The sequence below is a fragment of the Scophthalmus maximus genome, chromosome 4, assembly GCF_022379125.1.
Source record: "Scophthalmus maximus strain ysfricsl-2021 chromosome 4, ASM2237912v1, whole genome shotgun sequence".
NCBI lineage: Eukaryota > Metazoa > Chordata > Actinopteri > Pleuronectiformes > Scophthalmidae > Scophthalmus > Scophthalmus maximus.
Genome location: NC_061518.1, coordinates 24382264 through 24410158, shown reverse-complemented (window position 1 = coordinate 24410158; position 27895 = coordinate 24382264). Strand labels below are relative to the sequence as shown.

The 27895-nt window shown below is 44.2% G+C and overlaps 1 protein-coding gene across 1 annotated transcript in view; it reads right to left on the bottom strand.

Annotated features, from left to right (window-relative positions):
- The window catches only part of si:ch211-186j3.6 (neural-cadherin), a 290314-nt gene extending 264166 nt beyond the window's left edge, over nt 1–26148 (bottom strand). Inside the window, exon 1 of the mRNA XM_035627332.2 lies at nt 24352–26148. Coding sequence (XP_035483225.2) covers nt 24352–25405 — 1054 coding nt within the window. The 5' untranslated portion in view covers nt 25406–26148. The remainder of the gene's footprint in view (nt 1–24351) is intronic.
- Between the last annotated feature and the right edge of the window lie 1747 nt (nt 26149–27895).

The window sequence follows — 27895 nt, the reverse complement described above, 5'->3', positions numbered from 1 at the left end:
TACACAACACATCTTCCATCCCCCCGACTTCCTAAACGGTGGAACTAAATTCTGCCATGGCACTTAACTGCAGGTTGAATTAGGGACCAGACTGCTGCAGCATGGTGATACAGTGACAGCAACCAGGGAACTGGAGAACAAAAAAGTAATGAAAGTGCTGAAACCAATACAAGCGTGCATTGTTGTGCACCAAAAATAACTCAAAGTTGCGTTTGTTTACTCGTCTGTACCGACTCCATTTATTTTGCAGCAGCACACTTCGCCGTGTAGCTCCCATTCTCTCGACAGGTGAGGAGTTAATGGACCAATCTTGGGGGATGTATTACAATTACTACTACAGTTTACGGGTATGAAGTTAGATCCCATGAGCATGGGGAGTAAGGGAGCTCGATCGACATGTGGCATCATCCATTAGGGACTACTAACAACTTTTAGAATATTTTAAAAACTATACGCTAGAGTTCAAGTTCAAGTGTATTTACATAGAACACAGGGCAGTGAGACCCGTGTTATGTACTGTATCTACGCTGCTGGCCCTTTTTGTTTTGTTGCCGCGACAACAAACATACAGAATGTAATATTCCTAGTAAGGAGTCAGTGAAAATTGCCATAAAGCTGCCAGTCTTTCATGTAAATTTCTACATCGGTAATTAATTCCTTGATATTGTTCCACAGCAGGGATAAAGACTCCAGCACAGGAGGAAGTATCCAGTTCAGGAACAGTGTGTTTTTGTACTTTTTCATTTTTAACTAAACGTTTAAGTTGCTTCCCTCTGTTGGATTTGAATGGTTTGTTTGTGAAAAACGATTTGTGATGTTGTGTTATTTTTGTCAAATTGGATCAATATTTCTATACACATAATAATCTCAGAAAGCAGATGTAAGACGACAGAGTTTTACATCTGCTCATACATTTGTCTCAATGTATACCTACATTAACATAGACGACTCGAAGGATAAATCAATAATTTTGGGGAAAAATTACATGTAAGATTGAGATTTATTACAGAAAGTAATACATTTACACTTTTTCAATTAACAGTATGAAGAATAATGCAGTGTTATTGGAGTCTAATATTTGTTGTAATTTAATTGCAATACTGTGATTATTTTTGTAATTTATGTAACAACAGTATTTTAAAGGTACTGTGTACTACAGCAACTAACTAACTAATTGCAGGCAGCCAGTTACTGTACATTTCAGTGTTTTATACAGTGTCTAAGGCCATTGATGTTAAACTTTTCTCCTTATGAATGCAACGCTGATGATTATCCGATCCAATTTTGTCTTTCTGTAATACAATATCTCAGTAAAGGGACTTAGTTCAGTCAAGGAGGGATTCCTTCACATTCGATGTCCATGACAACAACACCACTGAAATCTGTTAATAAAGAATAACAGCAAACTGATACATTTTGCTCCATTCATTCAACTCCAAGAGGCATAACCAAAAAAAAAATGAAACGACAGCTGAGAATCAAACAGTGAAAAGCAACACAGAATTTCAAATGATGAGGAGGAAAAAAGGGGCCCAGAAGATGAAGAGTAAAGAAGAATAAAGACGCCAAAGGAAAAAAGACAGGATGAATAATTGAATTAAGTTGAAAAATCCCCCTGTCACATTTCTGTCTCTCTCTCGTATTCTGTTATCCGATCTTGTTACAGCATCATTATGAGCTGGATCAGACACCAACCAAAGATGGAGAACAAGGAAGAGGAGAGGCACAAAGAGAGAGAGAGAGAGAGCGATGAGGAACGCTGGAGCAGAACATAGGATTCACAGGCTCATCTGTTTCCTTCTTTCATTAAACCATCCATCCTCCACCCATTCCCCCTTCTCTGTCATTAGATACCGTGTAACGCACACACACATTGTCATTGACAGGCACTAAGCACTGCTGTGATCTCTCAGTCAGTGATATCGATCTACTCGAACTGACAGCCTCTCTCTCTCTCTCTCTCTCTCTCTCTCTCTCTCACTGTGCCTCTGACACACACACACACACACGCACGCACTAAAACACACACACACTAAAACACACACGCGCACTGAGACGCTGATAGGAAAATGGTGGTGACAATGACAGAACAGTCTCATCCCACTGTGGCTGCAGCGGAGAACAAGTGGCCGGCAGATAGTGTGGTGACATATGTTTGCGGGTGTCTGCGCGTGCGTGTGTGTGTGTGTGTGTGTGTGTGTGTGTGTGTGTGCGCGCGCGCGCGAGCTTAGTTACAACTCAGGGGCTGCTGTGTGCAAATACGGGCAGATTCATGGGTGATACTCTGTTCCATGCACCGAGTTCATGTCCGGACATAGGCATGCGCTGGTCCTCTTTCATCTCTTCTCAAGTCTTCCTTTGCTCGTGCACAAATGTGTTACAGCGATTAAAGGCCCCGGCCCCCTCCTCCCCAGCTCCCCGTCTCCTCCTCTACATTGAACACGACTGTACAGCAGTAATTAAGAGTGTGCTGTGTTACACACCACTGCTAATCCTGCGGAGCCAACTCAATCCACTGTGTTAGCAGATTAGTGCTCACGGCATGGGCTCTTGTTATCGCACTTGTGTGCGCGCACGCACGCGCGCACACACACACACACACACACACACACACACACACAGGCACAGCCCGCTGGCTCCCAAAAATACACACACAATGAATTGTTTATGGGCTAAAAGTGGGGCCGCCTCTTCTACGACACCTCCAGGCATTCTCTGTGTCGGCAATTACATTATCCTGACTATGCGATTTAGGGTGACAAGTGTTCCCCTTAAATCTATTTGAACGTAGTGCACCGTGGTGCGAGATGCTGTTTGCCAGAGCTTGTGCCCTTGCACACTTGGAGCTGGCGGTGCAGCTGCACAGGGGGCTCTGGCAATTTTTTCAATATGTTTCCGATCTTTCATGTTGAAGGCCCGTCAGAGGTGTACCCCCACCAAAAGTATAAAATGCCGCGAAGGGGGAATGGCTTGGGTTCTGTGGATACACGTACAAGTGCATTTGTCGGCCGCACATCGCAAACTCGCTCATGAATCGTTTGGCTTTTGGAGTCGACCAAGATTTCTCCCATTCGTTTTTCATGCTGGCAGTCATGAACGTATTCCTGAGGGCATTGGCTCAGAGCAGCCGTACATAACATGCGCGGGGCTGTTGACAATCTTATATGCCTTTGTGAGGACTTTTGCAAGTTGGCCAAAAAAAATTAGAGAGCTGGCGATAGGTAAAAATGTTAGTTTTTTTCAATCTGGCGCAAAGGAGACAATACAGAAGAGTATTAAGGCCATGCATAAGAGAGAGAAAAATATGAGGGGGAAGATTTTTTTTATCTGTTGAAAATGAGAATAAAGTCGAAATGTCGAGATTAAAGTCGCATAGCCCTAAACGACCGTGTTGTGGTACCAGTTCAGCTGGCTTTCACACATCCACGTTAACTAGCGTTAGCAAAGCCTCGCCAGCTTCGGCACCTGCCCGCCTCTCAAAATTCATTCACGGTTGTTCTGCAATTGAACGTTATCGTGTCCGGACACACGTTGACGTTCATGTTGCAAACACCCGTTGTCACCGCAACGTTTCTTCCAGATTCTGCCTGTCAATAATAATATCGCAACTTTACAACTTGGTTAGCAGCAAGCATTAGCTAGCAAACTGGCTAGCAAAACATCAACATCCGGTTGTTCGGTGCTGCTGAAAAGTGTTTCCGGGTCACAATTTTCGACTTTATTCTCGATATTATATTTCAACTTTATCCACAACATTTTGACTTTATTCTCGGCATTTCGACTTCATTCTGGAAATGCAAAAAAAAAAATACTTACACTTAATACTTATACTCTTCCGTAGAGACAATGTGGCGTTGTTACCCATAGACAAAATCTGCAGAGGGAGGAGGATGGGGTAGATTTTGACAGTAAATAAAAAAAAGTTCTATTCGGTCACAACTATGGTTAAGGCTTGATAAGGTTTACAAAAAGAAAAACTTTGTAAGATTTAGGGAAAGATCGTTGTTAAGGTTAAAATAGGTTAAGCATTAAATTACATTACAGTCGTATAGCAGATGCTTTTGTCCATGGCGGCTTACAATAAGTGCATCCAACCATTAAGATATTACCCAAAAAGTGCACGAATCATGGGTACGTCAACTTTATCATACAGGCAAAAACAGCTTCAAGCTTTTTTTTTGTTGTCGTTGTTGTTTATTTTTTTTATAAGTAAAGAACTAAGGTTACTCCCGCACTCCTGCACATTCAGAGAAATGGAGCGAGCATCAAGACTACGAGAATGGCTCGCTGGAAATGGGAACAGAGTGCTACCATATTTCAAAAGTCTACTTTTCATTTGCTGTCTTGAGAGGCAGATGGAAGACATGGATGGTGGATTTCCAGCAGTTCTAGTAATGATTGCTTACTTCAAAGAAAAGAATGTTCTTTTCATCTGAGCTTCTGTAAAGTATGGTAGGAAGATCCCAGCAACAGACACCACAGAACACATGCTGACTTTGAGGGTTGCTTCACCTATAAAGTGTACATGTATCAGGTATCTGGTCATTCTGTGCCCCTCGAATAAAGACCCTCAAATAGGAATAAATCAAAGTATAAAACACGCAACTTCCTGTTGCCAGCAGGTGACGCTTTGACTGTACCTGAATATTGACATGTTCTGCCAATACAGCCCCACTGAACCCTTCACACCGGACGCGTGTTCTACAGCTGCACATCTTCAATTAATTCTCAACTTGCGAACGTGCTCTATCGTGGATTCCTGCTCAGGAACCTTTGTTGCACTGTTCTTATATCCCGACACTGGCCCACCCATCTGCACAGTGCAACGCAGGTAATGTGTTTCCGTCTGGGAGTGTGTGTAGTACACACCCCTGCTGGAGCCGAACGTAAAACAATTTTTGCCTGCGACCACATAGCTCAAGTGATAGGGCAACTTTAAATTCTTAAAAAGCACAATGGAAACTTTTGAGTAAACGCATTATTTATTTTTTTTTTAATACAGTACATTTGAAAGGGAATTGAGTTCATGCTTAACTAGCATGGGAGGTGTAAGCTTTCTAAACTGACCCACTCTGGAAATTCACTGCAGGATTCCACTGATACTTCTCATGGTCTAAAGTGTGGGAGCACAGGGGAACCAGTAAAGCCCTGTACCGGGCCCGGCCTGTTGAAGTGGCAGCCACCAGCTGTAGTAAACCTTCAGGAAACTGCGCAACCTGATCGGTTGCTTGTGAAAGTGTCTGTCATGAAATCTCAGTAGCTCCTCAACGATAACAGCCTTGTTATAAGCTCAAAATGTAGGGTCTGGGAGAGTTTCATGACACCCCGAAGCTATGGCATTGAGCTGCAGACAACTTACGAAGCTTCAGTCGAGGCTGTTAACTCTCAGAGCCAGAGCTGTGACAGTGTAAGTGATACTGAAAATGAGTGTTTGGGGGGGGGGGGGGGGGGGGGTTATTTTAATTGTACATGTTAAGGAGCATGTCACCCTGACAATCCACCGTAGGGCAATTTGCGTTTAATGTTCATCATGCACAGGGGAATTGAACTTAAGGTAATTGTAAATAGACAATACTACACTTGTTTGCTGACATTTATAGTCAACAATAAGTTGGTTGAAAACTTTAAGAGCTGAAACAAGTAACGCGCAGCTGAGCCACATGTAAAAATCAAAAGGTACAATATTCTCCTGTAGCATTTCAACTCTATTGCCAGACAAGGACACTGATTCCCCAAAACTCATTCAGTGTCAGTGTTGTTGTTTTTTTAAATTCTCATTATCTGCGTATCTTGGAAGGTCAAAAACTCTCAAAACAAAGAGTCTCTCGCATGGAAGCCAAATATGCTCCGCATCCACCCCCACCCTGACCTCCACACCCCTATTTTTCCCTCGCTTGGACACACTCGGCAGTGGAGCCTCACATTGGCATTATGCATAACATCCGAATAAGTCAAGACACTGAGCTTTTATTTAAAATGGATAGCTAGCTGTCTCATTTATCTTCTCCCTTCGCTTCTTTTTGCTTCAGATTCACTGTGGCGCTGTGCCAGTTTTGTGATGGAGGATATGGTGGCTGAAACAGACCAGTGACTTTAAACAAAGAGACGCACACTGTCGGACTGGTCGTGGTAGTGGAGCACGGGCACAAATTGGCTGCAGAGGCAGTCTCAGCAAGTAAAGGAGCTGACATCTACACAATCACTCCTACTTTGGGAGGCAATTACACCTGGGCCGCATTTATCCCATTACTATGAAAAAGAAGGGGGGAAAAAGTGAGCACTTGGAGGCAATCTCATTGGGGACAAACAGCAGTGACACACGTGAAAGTCTTGACACCCTCGACCCCAGCGTTGCACTTGGCTGCCCAGCTGCTAAAGATACACCCTGTGCTGTGACTGTCCTCCCACCCTGGACACAGCGCAGTTCACAGCAAGTCGTCAAAGACACCAAAAAAAAGAAAAGAAAAAGAAAGGCCTTGAAGTGCTTACAAACAAGCCACTTCACCCTGTGGAATTGTTCGGCTTGAAAATGTCAAGGGAGGTGGTAGGTAGGCGGACATCTTGACTCTCCAAAGGTGAATATGTATTTACAGTGCTCTCCATCACACGTGTAACTCGGGCAAAAGTTAAAGCTACATTGTGTAATATTTACAAGAACGTATTATTCACAGAAATTGAATATATGGTCCACAATAGTGTGTTCGTATGTGTATAATCACCTGCAACAAAGAACCGATGGTTTTTCTTAAAACTTTGAATCAATTAAATATAGTGACATTAAGGGGACCAGACCTCCGTGTGAGTCGCCATATTAGCTACGTCGTGTTGTGCTGCGTTCCGTTTCTGCTGCGACTCAGGAGGTCGGAAAAAAAACACCAGCCCGAACTTCTGGGGTCCGAGTTCCGAGGTTTCCCAGGGAGACCAGAAATGGAATTAGCGGTGCGCCACCATAAAGTGTCCCCTCCTGTCGGGTGCTCAGTTGGTTGCGGTTTCCAACTTTACCACCAGATGTCGCCAGAAAAGTACAAAAATTACACATTGGGGCTTTAAGAAAACAACTCATACAAACGACTGCATGTAGACAGAGCAGATTGAAATATTGCTTTTCTAGGAAAAAAAAGCGATTGTAGTTCCTTAATAAACAATCGTCGATTTGTACGTTTTTTCTCGTAAATAATTAAGTAAAGTTATGACTTTAATCTCAGAGAATATCCGAGTTTGTATTTCTCGTAAATTTACGACTTCAATGACATAAATTCTGTGGATGGTACATTACGGCACTTATTCAATAAATCAAAGGTAAGTTTCTCAACACATTATATTAACAAGCAACAAACAACCAAACTAAACAATCCCACTAAAAAGCAACAGCTCTCCAGTTGGTTTAACCCATGATGTCAGCGATGACATCATCAACACCATTAAAACCAGGAAATGCTAGACGGGCCTCTCTCAAACATTTTCCCCCGCATGGTGGCTCTGAACAAAGGAACAACCAACAGTAAGTACGAGCAGAGAGACGCACAATTTGACAAGTTCCCAACCTGCAACATGATGAAGCTTACTGACACGGACTTTTGGCTGCGTGTTTGCTAAAACTTGCATATGCTTTTGATGTGGATTGTAACATAATGCTAACGCAAACAAACCCCGGAAAGTACGGGGAGCATTGTCACATCTCATATATACATTTGTTTCAGTATTTTGCGGATTATGTTGAATATACACTTAGAGGCCAAAGAAAATTTGAAGCAACAAGTATCCTAATTATCCTAATATGCTGATCAGTGATTAACACAGTAATTCTATCAAGCTCCCTCTACAGTTGACCTCTTCGTTGCAAGGTTGGCTATTGTCTCCTGTTTTGTGTTGTTTTCGGTAATGATTGTTATGTCAGACAAATTGTTACTTAGACAAAAAACGACGGCAGAAGCAGTGTGCCCATAGCTAAAAAAAGAGAGTATAAATATTTCACTACATGACTTATTTGGTGCAAACATTTTCCCTGTCAGCGTTGCGTATCTACCCGCGTTGTGCGCTTGCTTGACTTGAGGTTCATTTCGCGCCCTGACTGTAATACTGTGATGCTTTGCTCCACTGCAGTGGTCCCCACTCGAGTGGATAGATAAGAGATCAGTAAGACGTGTGTGTGTGTGTGTGTGTGTGTGTGTGTGTGTGTGTCGGTGTGTGTCGGTGTGTGTGTGTGTGTGTGTGCGTGTGGGCGCACATAGACAGAGCGACTGGCTTCCAATCTTTAATTCTCAAGCTTGTCTTCTTTAATCAGATGAACTGACTCCGTCTGGTTCAGACAGGAAATCAGTCACAGTTAAGTCACACACCAATCACTGGCCCTGTTTGGGCGGCCCACACGAATGTCTTCAACGAGTGTATATGCACTTCTGACTGCACGTGGGGTTTTTTTGTGTTTTTTTTACTGCATTCATTCACCAGCGTACTTGCGCGGATGTTGGGGGAGTGGACAGAGGCGTCATGTTCAGACACCGTCTATTGATCTGTTTGACAGTCTCGTCATGTCTTTAACACGCCGCGGGATTGCACAATCACTCACATTGATAGCATGAGCCAGAGAGCGAGCCAGCGAGAGAGAGAGAGAGAGAGAGAGAGAGAGAGAGAGAGAGAGAGAGAGAGAGAGAGAGAGAGAAAGAAATGAGTCTCCGTTGAAGAAAAAAAATGTGACACTGAAAGAATGAGTCGGGAAAATAAAGGTGTATAAAGCGGGCATACATCAACGGCTGTGGGGAAAAATGTAATGTTGTGGGAAGAACAGGGCGGGGACAGGGGCTCAAGAAGTGAAAAATGGGAATGTGATATGAAAACGGCTGTGTGCACGGCGGGAGAGATAGCAGTAAAGGATGGAAGAGAGAGCGTTAAACAACAGGGAGAGAAGAGAAGGAAGAGATTATATGGGATGAATAAGGCAAAAAAGGATAAGAAAGCAAGGTGGATGAGATATGGAAAACGGATCAGACTGCGTGCATGCGTGTGTGCATGCGTGTGTGCGTGCGTGCGTGTGAGAAAGATTTGATTTTCCTGGAGTACACGGAAGAAGCTGTATGTAGCCATTACCTGTGTGCACACACACACACACACACACACACACACACACACACGTCGATGCAAGATGGATCGAATAACACTCAAAAACATGTTTCACGTGGGGGGCAAGTGGAGGCAATTGTGTGTGTGACATAAACAGAAGAGAAAAAATGATAGGAGAAGTAACAAGGGAGACGAAGAGCCGTAAGGAGCTCTGCTGTGAGCTCAGCCTATTAAAAGAGGTGCTGTAAGACAGTAGGGGTCTGACACCAGGCACACGTGTACTAGGCCTCCCTTATATACACTTGCACTAACACGAAGACAAACACACACACACACACACACACACACACAGAGACATTAATTGATCCCAATGCAGCAAGAGCTGGCAGAACGGCAGGCTGGACGTGAGGAAGCTGCCCTGTGGCCTCTACCCACATACAAATAAATCGGCTACTCTGGCCATATTACAGAAATGCACAGTTCAATTAGGGAGCAGCTACGCAGGCGACATGACTTAAACCAGAGCAGAGCGCCGTCACCGAGGAGTAGGAGGCGCGGAGGAAAGAGGCCTAGCGATATATTAACATCCAGCTTCTTTTTAATGATGTGGTTTTTCTCCGCACAAGTACTTCTGAGCGAGAGCCACAGGCTCTTGGACATGTTGCCACGATCCTGCCACGGGAGGTTTGACACGTGGTTCTCAGGAAAGCTTTGAATCTCCTATTCGTGTTTGAAAAAACTCCCGACTACTGACCGTCATTTTTTTCATGCCCAGGTGGTTTACAGCTACAGTGTGTAACATTTAGAAGAACGTATTCACAGAAATTTGATGTTCTGTCCATAATTGTGTGTTCATATGTATAATCACCTGCAGCAAAGGACCACTGTTTTTTCGTCATCTTTCAATGAGTTAAATATAGTCACATCAGGGGGACCCGACCTCCGTGTAGATCGCCATGTTTGCCACGTCGTGCTGTGCTGCGTTCCGGTTCCACTGCGACTCGGGAGGTCGGAAAAATAATGGAAGGCAGCATTAAATACGTTTGTCAGAAAACTGTCCAGAATACGTCTCATTCACGTTGAATTTCCAGCGCTGCGGGCAACCGGGAAATGGTTCAGACATGATGTGAGCATCTGACCTGAGTGAGCCCTTGTGATCGGATCTCGCTTCCCTGCTCTGTACGCAAAAAAAAAAAAATCACGTACGCTATGTTATTGCATTTGTAATGGAACAAGAACATTTGAAAACAAATAATGACAGTAAAAAGCGATGACGCACGGGGACTGCTGACATCGCTTGGTGAATTCAGGTTCACTTGAGAATTCCCTTTGGCAACGCAGCCAAACCGCCGTGAGCCGACCAAACCTACAATTTCCACAGTTTCCTCGAGCACTCAAACCTTAAGGTTAAAGCTACAGTGTGCAATATTTAGAAGAACGTATGCACAGAAATTGAATATATTGTCCATATTTGTGTGTTCATATATGTATTATCACCTGTCAACTTTGAAAAAGTTAAATATTGTTACATTAGGGGGACCAGACCTCCGTGTAAATCGCCATGTTTGTTATGTCGCGTTGTGCTGTGTTCTGGTTCCACTGCCACTCGGGAGGTCGGGAAAAAATCCCCACCCTGACTTCCGGGGTCAGAGTTCCGTGGTATAATGGAACACAGCATTAAATACGCTTACAGAAAACGGTCCAGAATACGACGCATTTGCGTTGAATTTCCAGGGAAACCAGAAATGGAATTAGCGGTGCGCCACCATAAAGTGTCCCCTGTCGGATGCTCAGTTGGTTGCTGTTTGCAACTTTACCACCAGATGCCGCCAGAAAATTGCAAAAATTACACACTGGGTACCTTAGGTCCTGTTCAGACGTGATGTTAGCATCCGACCTGAGTGAGCACTTTTGATCGGAATCTCGTTTCCCTGCTCTGTACGCAGAAAAAAAAAAACATGTACGTTATACCAATGCATTTGTAGTGGAACAAGAAAAAAAAATTAATGACAGTAAAGAGCGATGACGCACAGGGACTGCTGTCATTGCTTGGTGAGTTCAGGTTCACTTAAGAATTCCCTGTGACCAAACCTACAATTTTCCTCGAGCACTCATACCTTAATGCTTAAATATTATGCATATATATGTTTATTTACATGTTTTTACTTTACATTTACTGCATGTCATAAAATGTCATTGAAAGCAGTCTTTTATTTGTAATCTAGTCAAACTTGTAGAAAATTGTACCAAATCGAATCGTGAGGTACCTAAAGATTCCCACCCCTATTCACATCACGCTATCACACAGGAGTTGAGCAGATCCACTGTGCAATGCAACTAGTTCCTGTCCATATCTTACTGCCCCCAGTCACCTCTGAATTACATTCCCCGCTGTAGCTATGAGCACTCATTAATCAATAATGACATGCCATGATATGTCGAAATTAATCTTCCGGCTTCTCAAATCACTCAAGTATTACGTGGGCACTCAATGTGCAAACAAAGGAGAGTAGCTTGCCTCGATTGGTTGTTACCCAACATCCATTTTACAATTGCTTTTATTAGGTATAAGCCGTGTGTGACTGTACCAACCGGCTCTTTTCTGTACTCCGTGTTAAACCGAGGAGGTGCAACATGTAATGGAGTGCAAACACCGTAATCATAAAAAAGGACCTGCTTCACCTCCTGAGCCACTTAGCATTAGAGATGTTCTTTAATAAAATACTAACAGCTTGAAATTCATACCAAGTCATAATCTTTAAAAAACGGGCTGGACTGAGAAAATGAAAAAGGACAAAAGAGAGTGAGAAAGCTCTGGGAGCCCCACGATTATATGGATTTGGTATTAATAACTGCAGGCGCAAGACACTCGCCATCTAACTAACTGCTTTACATTTACATTAGTGACATTTAAGCAACAAGATAGAAGGTCACGGTAAATCAAACCCCGCACTGGTACTAACATTGAAATATGCTGATTATGACACGGCAACATGGCCGACGATGCTGGCGTTAAAACACATAAACGACGGACCGTAACTCAAAAGGCACCAGGCTGGCATTAAAGGGAGCAGAGGTAACATTGTAAAACACTCGGGATTCCATTAAAAAGGTAAGCTGCCGTGCTAAAAAAATCAAATTTATTGCTCAGGAACTGAAATTGATCTTGGCACAAATTGCTGCTGCCAGGCACAATGAATTATTCATGATGATATTTTTTCTTTTGGAAGATGTAACAATTCAAATGGACTAAAATAATACTTAATACTGGGAACTATCACTGATATTTCTATCCAGCTTTGTCTGTTCTTCCATTGGCGTGAATCCATAATATATGGATCGGTGAAATGATTCTGCAGTGCTGTTTGCTTCTTTAATGCAGCAGATGTTGATCTTATGGGGCTCTTCTTTGAAACCAGGGGTACGTTTGAATCGTCAAATTGGCTTAGGAGGTTTCCTAAATTTTGAAATGACCCGGAAGTATTTTATTTTAGTATTTTTACAGTCGTCTGCTTCAGGGTCTGTTGAGCGCAGAGCACTGGTGTTACGCGATGACCTTTTCGCTTCACTGCGCAGTTCCACATTTTGGTGGTTTCTCCAGCTGGTCCCTTTGAGAACAGGGCAATTGTGCAAACTTCCATGCTGATTGTAAGGACATCATTAAACTAACTTTAATGAAACCAAAGTTAATACGTGACAGGAACAGTTTTCTCAAAGCTCAGAACTGTCTAGTTCTGTTAAAATAGAACTAGACAGTGAATTCTCCCAATTCTCTAGACAAGGAACAATGGTTTGACCCTTTTGGGGCAGGCGGACAGTTAGCTTAGCTTATCATAAAAACAAGGAGACTGGGGAGAAACGACTTGCCCAGCTGTCCTTTGGACATGATGGTAGGAAGATTTGTTACCTTTAGAGAGAACCAGACTTTAGACTGAAGCATTATTTTTTTAAATATCTCAAACTATTTATCACACTATTTCTATTAACCGCATTCAACGACTCCATTGTTATCACAGTATTTCATTATTTAGTCTTTGTCAGTTTTTGTCTTATGATGGGCTGTTTAGTTTAATCGTAGTTGAACAGCCCAATCCTCCGCGCGTCCTTTTTAATTCAAACCTAATTCAAACCAACCCTTCGCCCTCGGAACGGATTAGTTATTGTATACCTTCAGCCTCTGGCCCTGCGGTTCATCTCTTCTGTCTGGATGATTAACAGCGCACGTCTCTGTACAGCAGCCCCCAGGGCTACTGTTACAGACATCACATTGTGTTTCTTTACTAGCCAGCCTCCTGTCATTGATCCTCCCTTCAGCACTCTGTAGGGGAGTCAGCCGCCTCACCTGTCTTCACATGCCGTCTATTTATTGAGCACATCTTAAGATGGAGATGTGCGTTCTGCTCATAAAATGTGAGAGGAATCCATGTCTCTCCACACTGAATGGAATCCACAAATAGATGCAGCTCCGTGACACTGATAACAAGCATAGGAAGGCAGTGCCGCAAACCAGGTGAGAATACATGTTGCACTTCCCTTCACCTCTGGCGACGTGTTCAGTTCCTGCTTCATGATAGAGATGTGGTATTTCACTCCTGCTCCCGGAATGCCAAGGTGACTGACAGACTGAAATGTCTGAACAACTGCCAGATGGTTTGCCATGCAATTTGTATAAATACCCTTGGTCTCCAGAGTTACTTTATAGCTTCATGACTTTTCCTTCAGTGTCAACAGCAGGTTCAAATCTTCACGTATTGAGTGGAGTTATGTCTACATCTGCACAATCGAACTGGCAAACATTTCAGGAAAGACATGGGAGTGACCAGATTGCATGTGCATACTCCCTGATACTGTCACTATCTCATAAAGGCAAAAAGCCCAAATATATATTTGGGCTTCATATATATATATATATACTTATTAGCAAAATTTTTATTCATAATAACACTGGTGATCTACTAAATTTTTCATCAAGTATAAGTCAACATTTAGCTTTTGCTCATAACCAAATACCAAAACAAAATGATATTCCCAATTCATTATGCAAAGATGACAAAATTTTTCATTGTTCCTCTTAAGATTTGCATCTTTTGCTTAGAAATATTTGAATGAGTTCAAATGATTTCAATGAGTCTGAGGTTTGGACTGATCTTTGGACTAAAATCTTTGTAACGCACGTGTAACTTTGGGCCCTAGAAATCGTATACAGCATGTCTCCCTAATTTGTAAATATTTATCAACCACACAATCAATTAGTTAAATCGAAAAAATCGTCATCCATCATGAAAAAATGATCACTCTTTGTGGTCCCCTACAGAAGAAGAAGGGCCATTTATTGAAGTCGAATCGCTGCTGTTCCTCAGTCCAGACTAAAAACACTTGTCAATACTCAAAACCTCCCGCCAACACTACCTAAAAATGTTTTACTCGACGCTATTTCAAATGTGTGCGGTTGTAACAAACATTATTGGAATGTGGAATTTTTTCAGTTTGTGTACTCAAAAACTTCCAAATAGCAATGTTCTGACTGACATGGTTACCTGAGCATCTTTACGTTTAGTGCTACCCAGAGCTGGGATATTTTCAGTTTTTTTTATGGGTGTCATTACTGTGTAAATTATTACTGAACAACGGCAGATCATCATCAGCACATTAACTTGACTACAGCCGCCTTTAACAAACAGGCCAAACTCCGAGAGTGTTGGCAGCCTCTCCCTGGCCTCCACCATGCATTTGGATTTGGACGCAAATCTGCTGAACCGGTCTGTGTCACCAAAAAAAAAAAAAAACACACAAAAAAACAGGACGACAGCGCTGTTATTCCGGGACAAATGATGCTAATGCTTTCAGAGTTTCGGGCAATGACAGATGGTGGAAAGAGAGAAAAAAGTCTATTTTTTTTTTTTTTTAAATCACTTTCATCATGTTTAACCCCCGAGAAGCCAGACAGAGGGAGAGAGAGAGGACAGTAAAGGTCTTACTTTATGAGAAATAATACCCAAAACGCAATGTCGTGGCTGTGTAACAGCACTACAGGGGGCCAAGATATGATACACTCGTACGTCTAAAACGTTACATTGCATTTTAATGGCATTTGAAATTACACTTTATCTTCATTCATCCAGACTCAAGTTGACACTTCATTCAGGACATGCACACATAATCCAACCCAACTCTTTTCAACGCATTCTTTTCCAACTCCCACTTCAGTTACTGAGAGTAAAATCGGTTTAAACTCCCAATGGGTCGACCCCACGCGCAACTTTGTTTTCTTCCGTTGTCTTCGAAGTTCGGCTCCCACTGCCACGCAAAAGCGCCAAAGGCCCAAGATGTTCGAGTCAAGTCTGGGACATGATTCAGACAGTTTTTAGTTGTTTTTTTTCAAATGCAAATTCTGCACACGTCAGGTTTTCTTCAGAAGATCTTGTACTTCTCTATGCTGGAAAATAAAGACACATGCTGTGTTTTATGTTTTTCAACATGTTTGATCCTATACACTGAAACTGCTCTTCAACCAAGCCGTCGGGGAACCCCTGGGTGAATCCCCCTACCCAACCCCTCGGCCCCAATATCATGATGAAACAGTGTGAAATTACATCCAGTGTTATATCAGCTAGTTGGACAGGAAAAATCATATATTCATCCTATGTTTAATAGCAGAGCAAGCAATATAGCAACATAGTTGCTTTACTGGCTTAGTTCTCACTATGAGATGAGTTGGAGCGTGGTTACATTTACTCAAGGACTGTGTACAAACCTGAGGAGTTTGTACTTCACTCGATAGTTTTCTTTGAATGCCACTTACAGTAATACTTCTAAAGAGAGAGAAACCGTACTTTTTACTGCCCTGCGTTTATCTCACAGACAAATTTGCGGCAATTATTGGATTGACAGAAAATTTAACTGGCAGCCATTTTCATCATTTAGCCTAAGTGATTTGTTTGGATGCAGAGATGGCAAAACATTTAATCGCTTCCGTTTGTCCAATTTTGAAGATTTGGCACTTTACCTCGGATTGATTGTTGATAATGTAAAATGTTCTCTGTATGAGACGATCATAATGAAAGTGTCACTTTGGGCTCTGAATAAATGTGACAGCATGTCTGTTTTCTGCATATTTATCAACCAAAAACAAATCAATCGGTTAATGGAAAAGAATAATCAGAAGACTAATCCAAAGTGAAAATAATCACTGTTTGCAGTCGGAAGAGAAAGAAGAGGATGAAGACAAAGTAGTAGTAGAGCAAGAAGGCCAAACCAAAATCCACCGACGCTCCATCAGCATTCAACCAGAGAACTCTGCCTGCGAACGCCAACAACTCCACAACACTTTAGAGAGTAACTGCCGCTAAGAAATTGGATTCATGCCAACTCCAGTGGGCGAATCTTTAGGTGAAAGACTTGGACAAACCAATTTGAATCTGAGTTAAGGAAACTCACGTTGACAAGTGTTTCTCCGCGGCAAATGAGAGCAAATGAAAAGAGTAATCAGAAATGCCTCTGGAGGGTAAACGATTTCAGCGGTGGCCGCGCGCCGAGTTTTAAATTCCCATGTTTTTTTAATGACCCAGAAGACAGAAACAATAGCAACTGTGAGGTGTTGCTGGTCCCCCAACCTGAAGGAGCAAACGCACACGGTAACAACAGGTCGTTTGAGCTGTTTGCAGAGACAACCCATGGACTCCGCTGGAGTCCTTGATGAACCTACAGTCTCTTTAGATGACGAACCAAAAGGTGCGCATGCTGACTGTGTGTGTGTGTGTGTGTGTGTGTGTAACCCCCCCCCCTCATCAAATGAGGGGGGGGGTTAAAAAGATTAACCCCCCCCCTCATTTGATTGCATTTTGAAAGACAAATGCAATCAAATGAGACATGAAAGACATTCAAGTGTCTTTACATTGGATTTGTGTGGGTTAATGCGGCTAACCATGCTGCGTGCGTGCACGTGCGTGTGCGTGTGTGCGCGCGTGTGTGTGTGTGTGTGTGTGTGCGTGCGTGTGCGCATAGGAGAGCAAACACGTGCTATTTATGCCCTTTGAAAGAGCGAATGGGAGGCAGACTCCCGTTTCATCGCAGCAAACAAATGATGACTAACACATGCAGCTCACAGGCGTCCCTCACTTCCATCTGTCTGGATAAGGAGCGTCAATTCGACAAACCGGAACGTACAATAAGCACATTCTCGTATTTTGTGGTCGAATGTACGGCAGGCGCGCGCGCACGTGTGTGTTTGTTAGAGATGCCAAATGTCTGGATGCTACATCGTTCAATGTGCATTGTAGTGACTGCGAAGCCTTTACACACGATTAGTTTTGGTCATTGTGTTCACGCATGCGTGTAATATTTTTATCATGAAAATCACATGAATTAATAATGCAGGAAACACAAATCGTGTTGTCCCGGCTTGGGCAGCTACATTCTGGTGACTACGCCCCTTATTTCTGACGCACATCCCCAGACCACCACTCTGAATGAGGCCAGATGTCAAACAACTGTATATATAAGTATATATATTTTACATTACACTGAAGCAAATGTCTCTGTACTGTGAAGGTTTGCTTGTGCTGCTGATCCCACTGGGAGTCAACACCTCATTTGCTCTGTGAATCTTTCAGCGTTTGTTTTTTTTTAAAGTTTTTTTTTTTGGGGGGGGGGGGGGGTTTGGTTCACTAATGTAATTGGCTCACGTTTAAATAAAACATGTTTCACCTGCCGCGCAATTGCAAATGAGCAGCGAGGGAGGCCTAGCATCTGGCTGTTGTTTGGAAGTCTTCGACACGAGTGCTGACGCTGCAGTCTGGATGATGACGCCAAAAATATTTCTAGCCACATCCTGCTCGCTGAAATACAGGAGTCATCGGTTGATGAGAGGATTGCTTCAACAAATTAACCAAACTCATCATTTCATTATTCATTATGCCAAACAGGAGTCAAAGAACAGGGTCACAAAAGAGAGGAAGAACCTTCATGGAAAATGAATGACGCGCTCACTTGGGTGCTATCTCAGGCGTTGGCATAATATGAATAACTTTTAAAATGAAGAATATTGACTACAGAGGCTACATGTACAAACGCACACGGGTTTATATTAGGCCATATTTTTAATAAGCAGAGGGGTATAATTATATTTATTTTTACCTTTAATTGTTTACCAGATGCGAGGTGAGTCGTCACTATGCGGGCGTGAACTTATCTTACATTTTATTTTCTCCTCAATATCGTATAAATGGGATCAGAAACCAAACTCCAACTCTCCTGAAGCAGCACTTGTGGAGTGCACCACGAGAGCAGACCAGAAGAGGAAAAGTGATTGTAGATCCCAACACTTCATGCCGCCAGCCTCACACGCGCACACACAGAGAGGCGCTACCGTCCTTCGAAGGATCCCCCCCCCCCCGCCGTGTTAAACTGTGCCTCCACTTAAATTAAATCCCTGGAGTGAGAGTGAAAATAAGAGCAAGAAAGTAAGAGAGAGAGAGAGAGAGAGAGAGAGAGAGAGAGAGAGGGAGGAAAAGTGAGACAGGGGGACAGACAGAGAGAATGAGATGGGATTACAGGGATAATGCGAGCAGATGGAGGGAGGTCGCGGCTCCAGCGGGACTCTCCACTCCAAATGGATTAAAGGACTTCGGCTGAGCCGCCGACAACCGAGCGGATGCCGTGTTCCCCGCACAGTAGACACCGAGACCCCCACCCACCGCCACCACCTGCTTCCAAGCCCGGAAATGAAAAACTTGCTTGTCTTTTGGCGCGACGCAGTAAACAGTCAGGTCAGCCCACTTGCCCACCCCCGCACACACACACACACACCCCTCGCCACACTCCTAAAAGAACCACACAGGAGATTAGGGATTTGGGGCTTTTTTATTTTCTTCTTTTTTTTCTTCCCAAAAAATCCATTTAGGAAACATTTACGCTGACCCTGCTCTTTGACCTTTGCATTAACGTGCATCCCGTCGGAGCGAAAAAACACATCGAAATTCTGGAAACGAGGTGCGCAGTGAAGATCCAATCACCCGAACCAGCGCCGGTCAGAAAAGGGATTTGGCCACATGAGCAAAAAGTACGTGATGTGTCTCTAATCTTCAAAGACGCTAAGCCATTTTACACTTAATATGTAATTTATCGTTATTCTATCTGGATTTAGCCGGATTACACGTTAAAATGCATTTCCCTGTGCGCCGCTCTTTTTCATCTTTTTATAAAGACGCAGAAGAGACTCACTGTCGCCGCCGCTCATGCGCGGTATTTTACATCTTTTAAAATTCGGTGCAAAACCTTGATTTGTTTTTGTTCCTCCGCCACCGTCATTGTGACAGCTCATCCTCAGACAGATATTAGAAGTCAAGGTGTCTCCTGTGTGTTTTGTTTGTTCGACTAGTGTTTGTAAGTTTGACAGTGATGGGAAACGTATCATCTATTACCACTTTTCATTAGCATTGTTCTACTTGTTTGGATTTGGATGGCAAACATCCTGAGTGCCTCCTTAGAATCAAACACCGGCTATGAACAGAAGTCACTTAATTTGACATGAGACGCTAGGCCTGGCAGATATGGTAAAAAAAATCTTATCACGATAATTATTTTCATATCACTCGATATCGATGTTATATCAAGCTCAAAGGTTCTTTTTAACTCCTAAGGGAGATGTGAAGATATCATGAGGTTCATTTTGGTTTAAATATTATTTATTTTCTGTCAGAGGTTGAACGTGACAAAGACAAAGTAGAATATTACACAACTGTATTCAAGACAAATGAAATGTCTACGTATAAGTGTTACAGGATAACACAAACTAAATTGACTAAACTAAATTCTTTGGCCAATTTTAGAACTTTGAAATTAAATCATTTTTATTAGTCACTTGAATCCAACATTTCCGAACATGCGTACTGGCATCCCGTCTTTTGCAATAAAGTAGGCAACTGCACTTGTAATACCACTGTGTCTCTTTGGTAGTTTTTTGTCCTGAGGCATGGCGCTGGAGAAAGAGGACACTATGGTCTGTCGTTGTTGCGGGCGAGAATCACACCGGTTGTTTTCGGGGGACCACCAGCACTCGCTTGGGTCTGGGACCGTAAAGTCTTGTATTGCGCTTTAGAGGATGGCACCGCTCCAGATGGTAAAAAATAATAGTTTATTGCCCAGCAGTTTTGGGAACATGCTTTCCACACTACGTAATTCCTGGGACCCATCTTTTCAACAATGTCCTCGTTAGGGATGCACCGATCCGATATCAGGATCGGATATCGGCCCCGATATCAACATTTAAAAAGTCTCCCCTTGCTTACCCCGAGCTACAGGACATCCAAGTCCAGATGCAAATGCAACCGAAACGATTACAGCAAGACGTGAAAACACGGTGGAATAGCACGTACTCGATGATCCAGAGACTCCTGGAACAGAAGCGCGTCCTAGGAGCTCATGTTGCCGACTCTGATTCGCCGACAACATAGACTGCTAACCAGTGGGGCTTGCTAGAGAACCCCAGCCTTGTGTTGGAACCGTTTGAGGAGCTGACGAGAAAAAGTCAGCTCATCCACCGCTTCCACTGCAGATGTAATTCCTGCTATAACTGGCCTTAAGGCGCACCCTGTCCAGGGAAGGGGAGGCAGACGCTGGCATCAGAACGATGAAGAAAGCCCCACTGGAAGCTGTCAACCGACGATTTGTCAACACAGAGCAGGAGCCTTTGTGCGCCATCGTCACCGTGTTGGACCCAAGGTACAAGGACAGGTAAGGCATTAGAAGATAACATACAATAGCCCTACTAGTACATTATACATGGTATTTGATGTGATATGATGCCTACATTTGAGTGGAACATTTAATACATTATATTATACCAATGCTAATACATAGGCCTATACATTTGTGCAATCTTTTTAAGCAGTCTCACTGTGAAGTCACATCAGTCATCAACATGATTTTTTAATTTGATTAATGGTTTCACATTTAGCCGAAGCTGTTCTATTCCTGTTTCAGGTACTTTAGAAGTGAGGCCTTTGCTAAACCATGCCAAAGATGCACTGTTGAGGGAGCTTCAGCAGAGAGAATTGAGCAGCACAGCAGAAGAAGACACAGAGATTCTGCAGCCGGCGGAGAAGGTCCCTCGGAAGGAGGCAGAGACCGAGCCAGAGCAAGAGGCAGCGGCAGCGGCAGCGGCTCCAAGGCAAAGTGGCTTTACGGAGGAATTTGAACAAATTCTGGAGGAGTGTGAGGATGAAGACGCTGCAAGCTGCTCAAGCCTTGAAGGTCAGCTGAATGCTTTGTTAACTGAGAAAACCACTGCTGCTTCTGACAACCCATAGCATTACTGGAATGTCAACAGACATAGGCTACCTGTTCTTGCTGCCACAGCCAATAAACACCTCTGTGCCCCTTGTACCAGTGTCGAAAGTGAAAGGTTGTTCAGCACTGTGTCCAACATTGTGGCTGAGAAAAGGAATAGACTGACTGCAGACAGAGCAGAGATGCTGGTCTTCTTGACAAAGATTCTGTCATTGAAGCTTAAGTTATGTTTACATTTTTTATTTTTTTTTGTATTTGACCAGACTACTGGTTTATTCTCATATTGAGTTAAGTTATTTGTAATTCCACTTTGCACTTTGTAAACAGAATGCAGATAATGTTAAATGTTCTGGAATCTTATGGAATGCATCATGTTGAGTAGTTGGCTACTATTTTTTTTTATATTTTGTGTCTGTGTGCATACTGTTACTATGTTAGCTCAATTCAGTTTCAGCTTCAGCATTTGTATTTATTTTGTATTTTTTTAATAGTTCACCAAATGTTTACATTTGTACTGTTACAATTTGTTTTAATATTTCATTACTGTACACATAATTACTGTTTCTATGTTTGCCCAATTCATTTTCAGCTGCAACTTTTGCATTTCTCCCTGAAAAGACCGAATTTACTTGAATATAAATGCTGATGCATAGATTATTGCTGCTGTTGCACATTTTTCTGTACTTTTGTAATAAATAAATGGTTCATTGCCTTAATTTATTTAATAGTTCATTCCATTCATTTGTTTAATCTTGTTACATTTTTCTCAGGAAAGAAAGGTGTAGTCACACCCAATGCCTTCAGTATAATGCCTTCAGTATGTTTGTCCTGTTGAGGTTTGTAGTTCCTTAAATCAACAATGATATCGGATCGTTATCGGGTATCGACCGATACACAAGGCCCCAGCATCGGAATCGCCATCGTAACTGAAAAAGTCGGATTGGTGCATCCCTAGACCTCGGGTCCGTCGGGACGTCTTCTTCGGAAACGCCTTCGCACCAGTTCACATTTCTGTCGTCTCTTTAGACGACAGAAATGTCAGTAGCCCAAACATTAAGACGCGTGCTGCTGCCGGCTGCTTCTCCAATACGCCCTGTGCTGTGTTCGTCAACCTAACCTGACGTGGCTGTAACTCCGTTCGTGTTGTCTGTCCAAACACAGATGGAATGAGTTCTATTGACCATGTCTTTCTATCGAGAAAAAGTTAATTCGGGATGATTATCTTTATCGCTTTATCGCCGAGTCTAACACGCAATTCATTTCGAATGTATTCAAAAGCCGCCACACAGACATACAACAACGTCTGCGGTACCTCGTCCGCTGCCTCGCTTGGATGAAAAGGCAACAGGTGAGATTTTTTCGACAACCCGGCTTTATCTTGGCTTCTTACTTTGCCATTTTACTTTGCCAAAAGTACTTGCGCGCACCCTGCGCTGCTCAGTCCGCTCCGGACGGCTTTGCTTGCTCGTCTCCTCCATTTCCATCGCAAAACGACGTAACATTACTGGCTTTCACTGAGAGGTCAAGAGGGCATACGATAGGTCAAGCTGATAGTGAGCGCCCTCTGGTAAACTCCATCATACGGTTTGATGCACTTTAACCCCAATGTTATAATAAACTCCCCCTCGAAAAAAAAGTGACGGCCCCACTAAACAGCTGTTTCCTGATGATCTATGAGGACTCTCTTGAGGATGAGGCAGCAATACTGCGAGGTGAGGTAGACAAAGTGTCACATTGGACACTGTAAATGTATCCTTTTTTTTTTCATTCCATCAATACCAAAGTGTTTAAGATGGAAATTAATGTGACAAAAAGCCAAGTCCGCATGCGGTTACTGAGAGTGTAAATTAGCATTGTGTGCCAACAGCAGGCTCAGCTTCTTTCCTGCATCGGGATGGTTCCTATATTACCACGACCGATAGGCGACATTGATCGGGTCACTCCCCCCAGTCGAATGCTGTTACCCTGTGTAAATTGATCAAGCTGTGGAACTGCTTCCTTCTCGACAAGCTACACGGACAGGTGAACAGATGTATAGATATAGAAACAAGTGTCGACTCAATATTCGACCTCGTCCTTGAGGACACGTATTGGGGTTTTCGTGCTCTCTGGTGCTCAGTTTCACAGCCACGAAGCCCAGTGTATCATTCCTTCACATAGATATTTCTGAATGTGAATGTGGTTTAATCTTAACTCCCCATCTCACTCCGCCTCATTTGCTACTGATATCTAACCTGTTGCTATACAGCGGCTTCTCTCTCCTGACATCCCAGCATCTGTATCTGCTTCACACGTTGCCCTAATTCCTCCAGACTATAGGAATCATCATCAGCACCGATCAATATCACTCTGTGATCCCTGCTGTGATCCCACAAAGATGCCCCCCCCCATTCATGTCGGGTTCCTAACTCCTCATTCCCACATGAAACCCACCACGGGGAAAAGTTGTAGGATTTTTTTTTTCCTTTTTAACTTTGCAGCAACAATATAAAAACAATTATTGATTAATTTGTTTTATCCATGAGAATAAAGCACTCCAACACATCTCTCCAGCGTCACTTTCTCTCCATTGTTACTCTATACCCACAAAGTAGAATGCTCGTGATTATGGTAGAGAGTTGACTTGGAACAACAGCATCAGGACCGATGTGGATCAAGCGCTGTGGGACGCTCCTTCTCTCCGACCAACCGTGCGCATTTACGCACACGATACAGTGTCAGGAACTTAACAAAAAAGGCGTGGAAATATGTAATGACAGTAAGACATGTGTCATCCGTAAAGTTTAGGACATATAATGTTTACGAAGTGCGCAACGTGTCTCGCGGGGAAGGCACAGGAGACTAGAAATATACGCGCGCAACCCATCGTGTTGGATAACTCTCTCCCTCTGTTTTTTCACACCCTCAATCACACAAACACACCTCTCTCTCTCTCTCTCTCGCGCGCGCGCGCGCGCGCAAACACGCACACACAACCACACACGTGGTCGGCGCTTCGCTCACCCCGTCTGTCTTGAACTCTGACGGTGATCTCCAACAGAGGCTCCGTCTCTCGGTCCAGTCTCCGCGATATGACTAAATCCCCGCTGTCCCGGCCCACGCTGACCGGCGAGCTCTCCAGGTCGGGTTCCACTAGTTCGAACGTGGCCGACTGAAACCTCACCGGGTTCAGGTTCACCACCACCGAATCGATCCCCGCATCCTCCGACACGTTGATGAACACGGGACTGTCTGATTCCAGCACTGACCTGGACCTCCGCGCAGGCACTTGGGAGTTAGGTTTCCGTTTCTCCGGCTGGGGGTCCGGCGAGGGAACGATGGGCCACTGCCTGGGGTTGATCTCCACCGATATGCTCTGACTAGTACGAGGTGGCCACCCGCGGTCCCGGGCGAACACTTTAAATTTAATCGGCTCCTCCAGGCCGAGGATGGAGTCCACCAGGAGGATGTCGCCAGTTTTGGGCACCGCGTAAAAACTCCCATTTTTGGGCAGCGCGAAGTAGATCAGCTCCGCGTTCTTGCCACTGTCGTCGTCGCGCGCGGTGACCGCGTAGATGGCCGTGCGGAGCGCGGTGGCATCATCCAGACTCAGTTTCACATCGGCACCGGCGAAGGTGGGCTGGTGGTCGTTGGTATCCAGGACGTCCACCTTGATGGACGCCACCACGGCGAAGAGCGGGGACTCCTCTCCATCTCCCCGGGAGAGCGCCGCAGCGCATTGCCCGCAGCACAAGCCCAGACCCAGCGTGTATTCGGCGCGCTCCTCCCGGTCCAGTACCCCAGACGTCTTCAGTAAAATATGTCCCCGTTTGTGGTGCTCAAAGACGCGGAAATTGTCGCACCCGTCCCCCAGGAGTTTAAAGTGCGCCGAGCCGGCTCCCTCGGCGCCGCAAGGTCTCTGCGAGTTGAGCCGCCGCAACGGGACGCTCAGCCCGTTGACGCGGGAGCCCGGAGAGGAGTTCTCGAAGACATGCCCGTGGAAGAACGGAACTTGCTCCGCAGTCTTGTTCCCGATTGCGCACGAAACCAAAAAGGGTAGAAGCGCGACCCAAATCATGACTGGATATCTCAAAGGCTCCGCTGCACTAAAGCGCTCGCGCTGCGCCGAGGTCCATTGGTACTCTCCTTCCTTGGGGGGGATATCGCTCCTCTCTTCCCTCTATGATGCACAACTTCCATCAATTTGGAACGCGGTCATCCGTCGGCATCAAGCGTCAACTCGACGCGGGAGAACTTTTGTCTGTGTGTGTTTGCAGCGCGTATCCTCCTCCTCCTGTCGGCAGCGCCGTCTGTCTGTCTGCCTGTCTGTCTGCCTGGCAGCCTGTGCGCGTCCCAGGAAAAAAGAAAATGCTTCTTTACTGCTCGAGTGCGCGCTCACCTCGTTTCCCTCCTCGCTCTCTTTTTGGCGTGCGTTGTTTTCCGCTGTCGCACGGCGTCCGCCGCTTAATCCATGAGTTGCTGCAAACTGTGCGCAGGCCGCACGCGCGCATCCCTCTCAGGTGGCTCGCTCGCCTCTCGTTATAATGAAGACAAATCTTTGCACCTCACGTGCACCGAGGGGACGCGGGGGCAACGTGAGGGTATGTCGGCACAGAACCGGCGTGTGTTTCCTTCTTTTCTTTTTCTTTTTACGCACGCATTGCCCAAAAAACAGCCGAGTGCAACGCATCCGCAGAGTGATGCAGCGAGTCTCAGTCTCGTCGGAAATGAACTTCTCAGCAAAGCGGCGGAGTGGAATCAACTCGCGTGCACGGGGTGCGCGCCCACACCGCCACAGCGTGTGCTCGCCGACGTGCGCGTCTGTTTGTGTGCGTGCATACGTGTGTGTGTGTGTGTGTGTGTGTGTGTGTCGGGCTCCTCGGGGAAAGAGCCTGACCTCCCTCCTCTCAGTGATCAATGTCCATTCCTGCACGTCCAGATCCATCTCCCCCCTTTTTCCAATAACAGGCCAGTCCATTGGATTAAAATAATGTAAAAATCGATCATTTTAAAACGCCTCCAGGGGAAGCAAAGAGAAAATAAAGGCTGGCAGCTCCAGGGCAAAGACTCAGGAGCTGTCTTTATGTCACAGACAAGTGCCCTGTGTTTTGTTATGGAACCGGTTGGTCTCCAGGGGTGTATGATTGTCGCTCGGCAAGTCCCCAGCAAAATGAACAGTCTGGAATTTAATATAACAGATATTTGCTTTCATATATCAGCCTTCACTTTCATATCTCCTCCTCCCCGCATGCAGATGGAACTGAACACCGAATGTTAATATCTATGCGGCTGCTGGTGAATCTTATGGGCCTGCTGCAGGGTCATCAGCTCATCCACCGTGCTCCTTGTGCCCCTTGTATGCTGTTTCAACACCTACCCACTATAAAAATGCAAGTTTGAAATCAGCACCCATCGGATAAACCCCCCCCCCCGCAGCGTATCAAAATTGGAAAAAAGGTTTTGACTCCAAAGTGGTACAACATCATAGACGGGCCATCCAAAAAGTACACCATCGAGCATGGTGCAACTGGACATTGATCCATTACCTTGACCTAAGATTTAAAATTATAACATACGTTAATACTTCATCAACCCATCCAGTGCTCCTGCTTACTATAAAGGATTATGGATGTATATAATGAAGCCTGTGGCCTTGGCTGGACTTACGATGTGAACAGGAAATCCACCTGTGTGCACTCATAATTCTACTTGTTAATGGCAGTACATTCATTCAAGCACTTGTACTTTAAGTAAACAATTGTACATACAAATGCTGCTTGATAATTCAACAATGTATAAAGCAGGTACAATGAGTTCAACCTCATACTGACTGCAACCAACAGAAAAAAAGTACTTTTACTTTCAGGAATAATGAATACTTATTCCACCACTGCAAGTTTTCTACAATTATATAAATTATTATGTAAAAAAAGAAATTACGTTAATCAGGTTGTTTGATTTGGATGTCTTATTGGCTCATCAATTCACCACATGGTAAAATGACTCCAATTGCTTTATAATAATTAAGAAAAAAAAGCAATTGACTCTTCATTAGTACGATTTTGGACTTGAGGTACATTTTTATAATCTTTACAAGACCCCCTGTAATTTATTTTATCGTATATATATTTCTTTTAGTTTAATGTCATTTTGCATGGGTTTGTCCCCTTGACGTTAAGATCTATTACTAGACAAAAAAAAAGACTTTTATTTAAATGTAATATCGCATCCATCACATGAAGCGCATCGTCGCAACCGAGCTCCCGCAGCAGAGGGAGAGGGCGAGCGACAGACAGAGATAGATTTGGTCAGCCGTTAAGCTTCACCGTGGAGTAATATTCCCCACTGTGGCAGTGACAATGGCCCCGGCGAGCACCAGACTGAATCATCTCCTCCTCTCATCTCTTTGTGTGTACGTGTGCATCTTTGTGGGATTTGAAATAAAAACCCATTATGCCCAAAGTACGCCCCGTAACTGTTTGCTTATTCATATTGCGGCCTGTCAGTATATTACAGACAGCCACTCAGAAGAGCTCGCCTCTGGAAAAGTCACATACTCCAGTCCAGC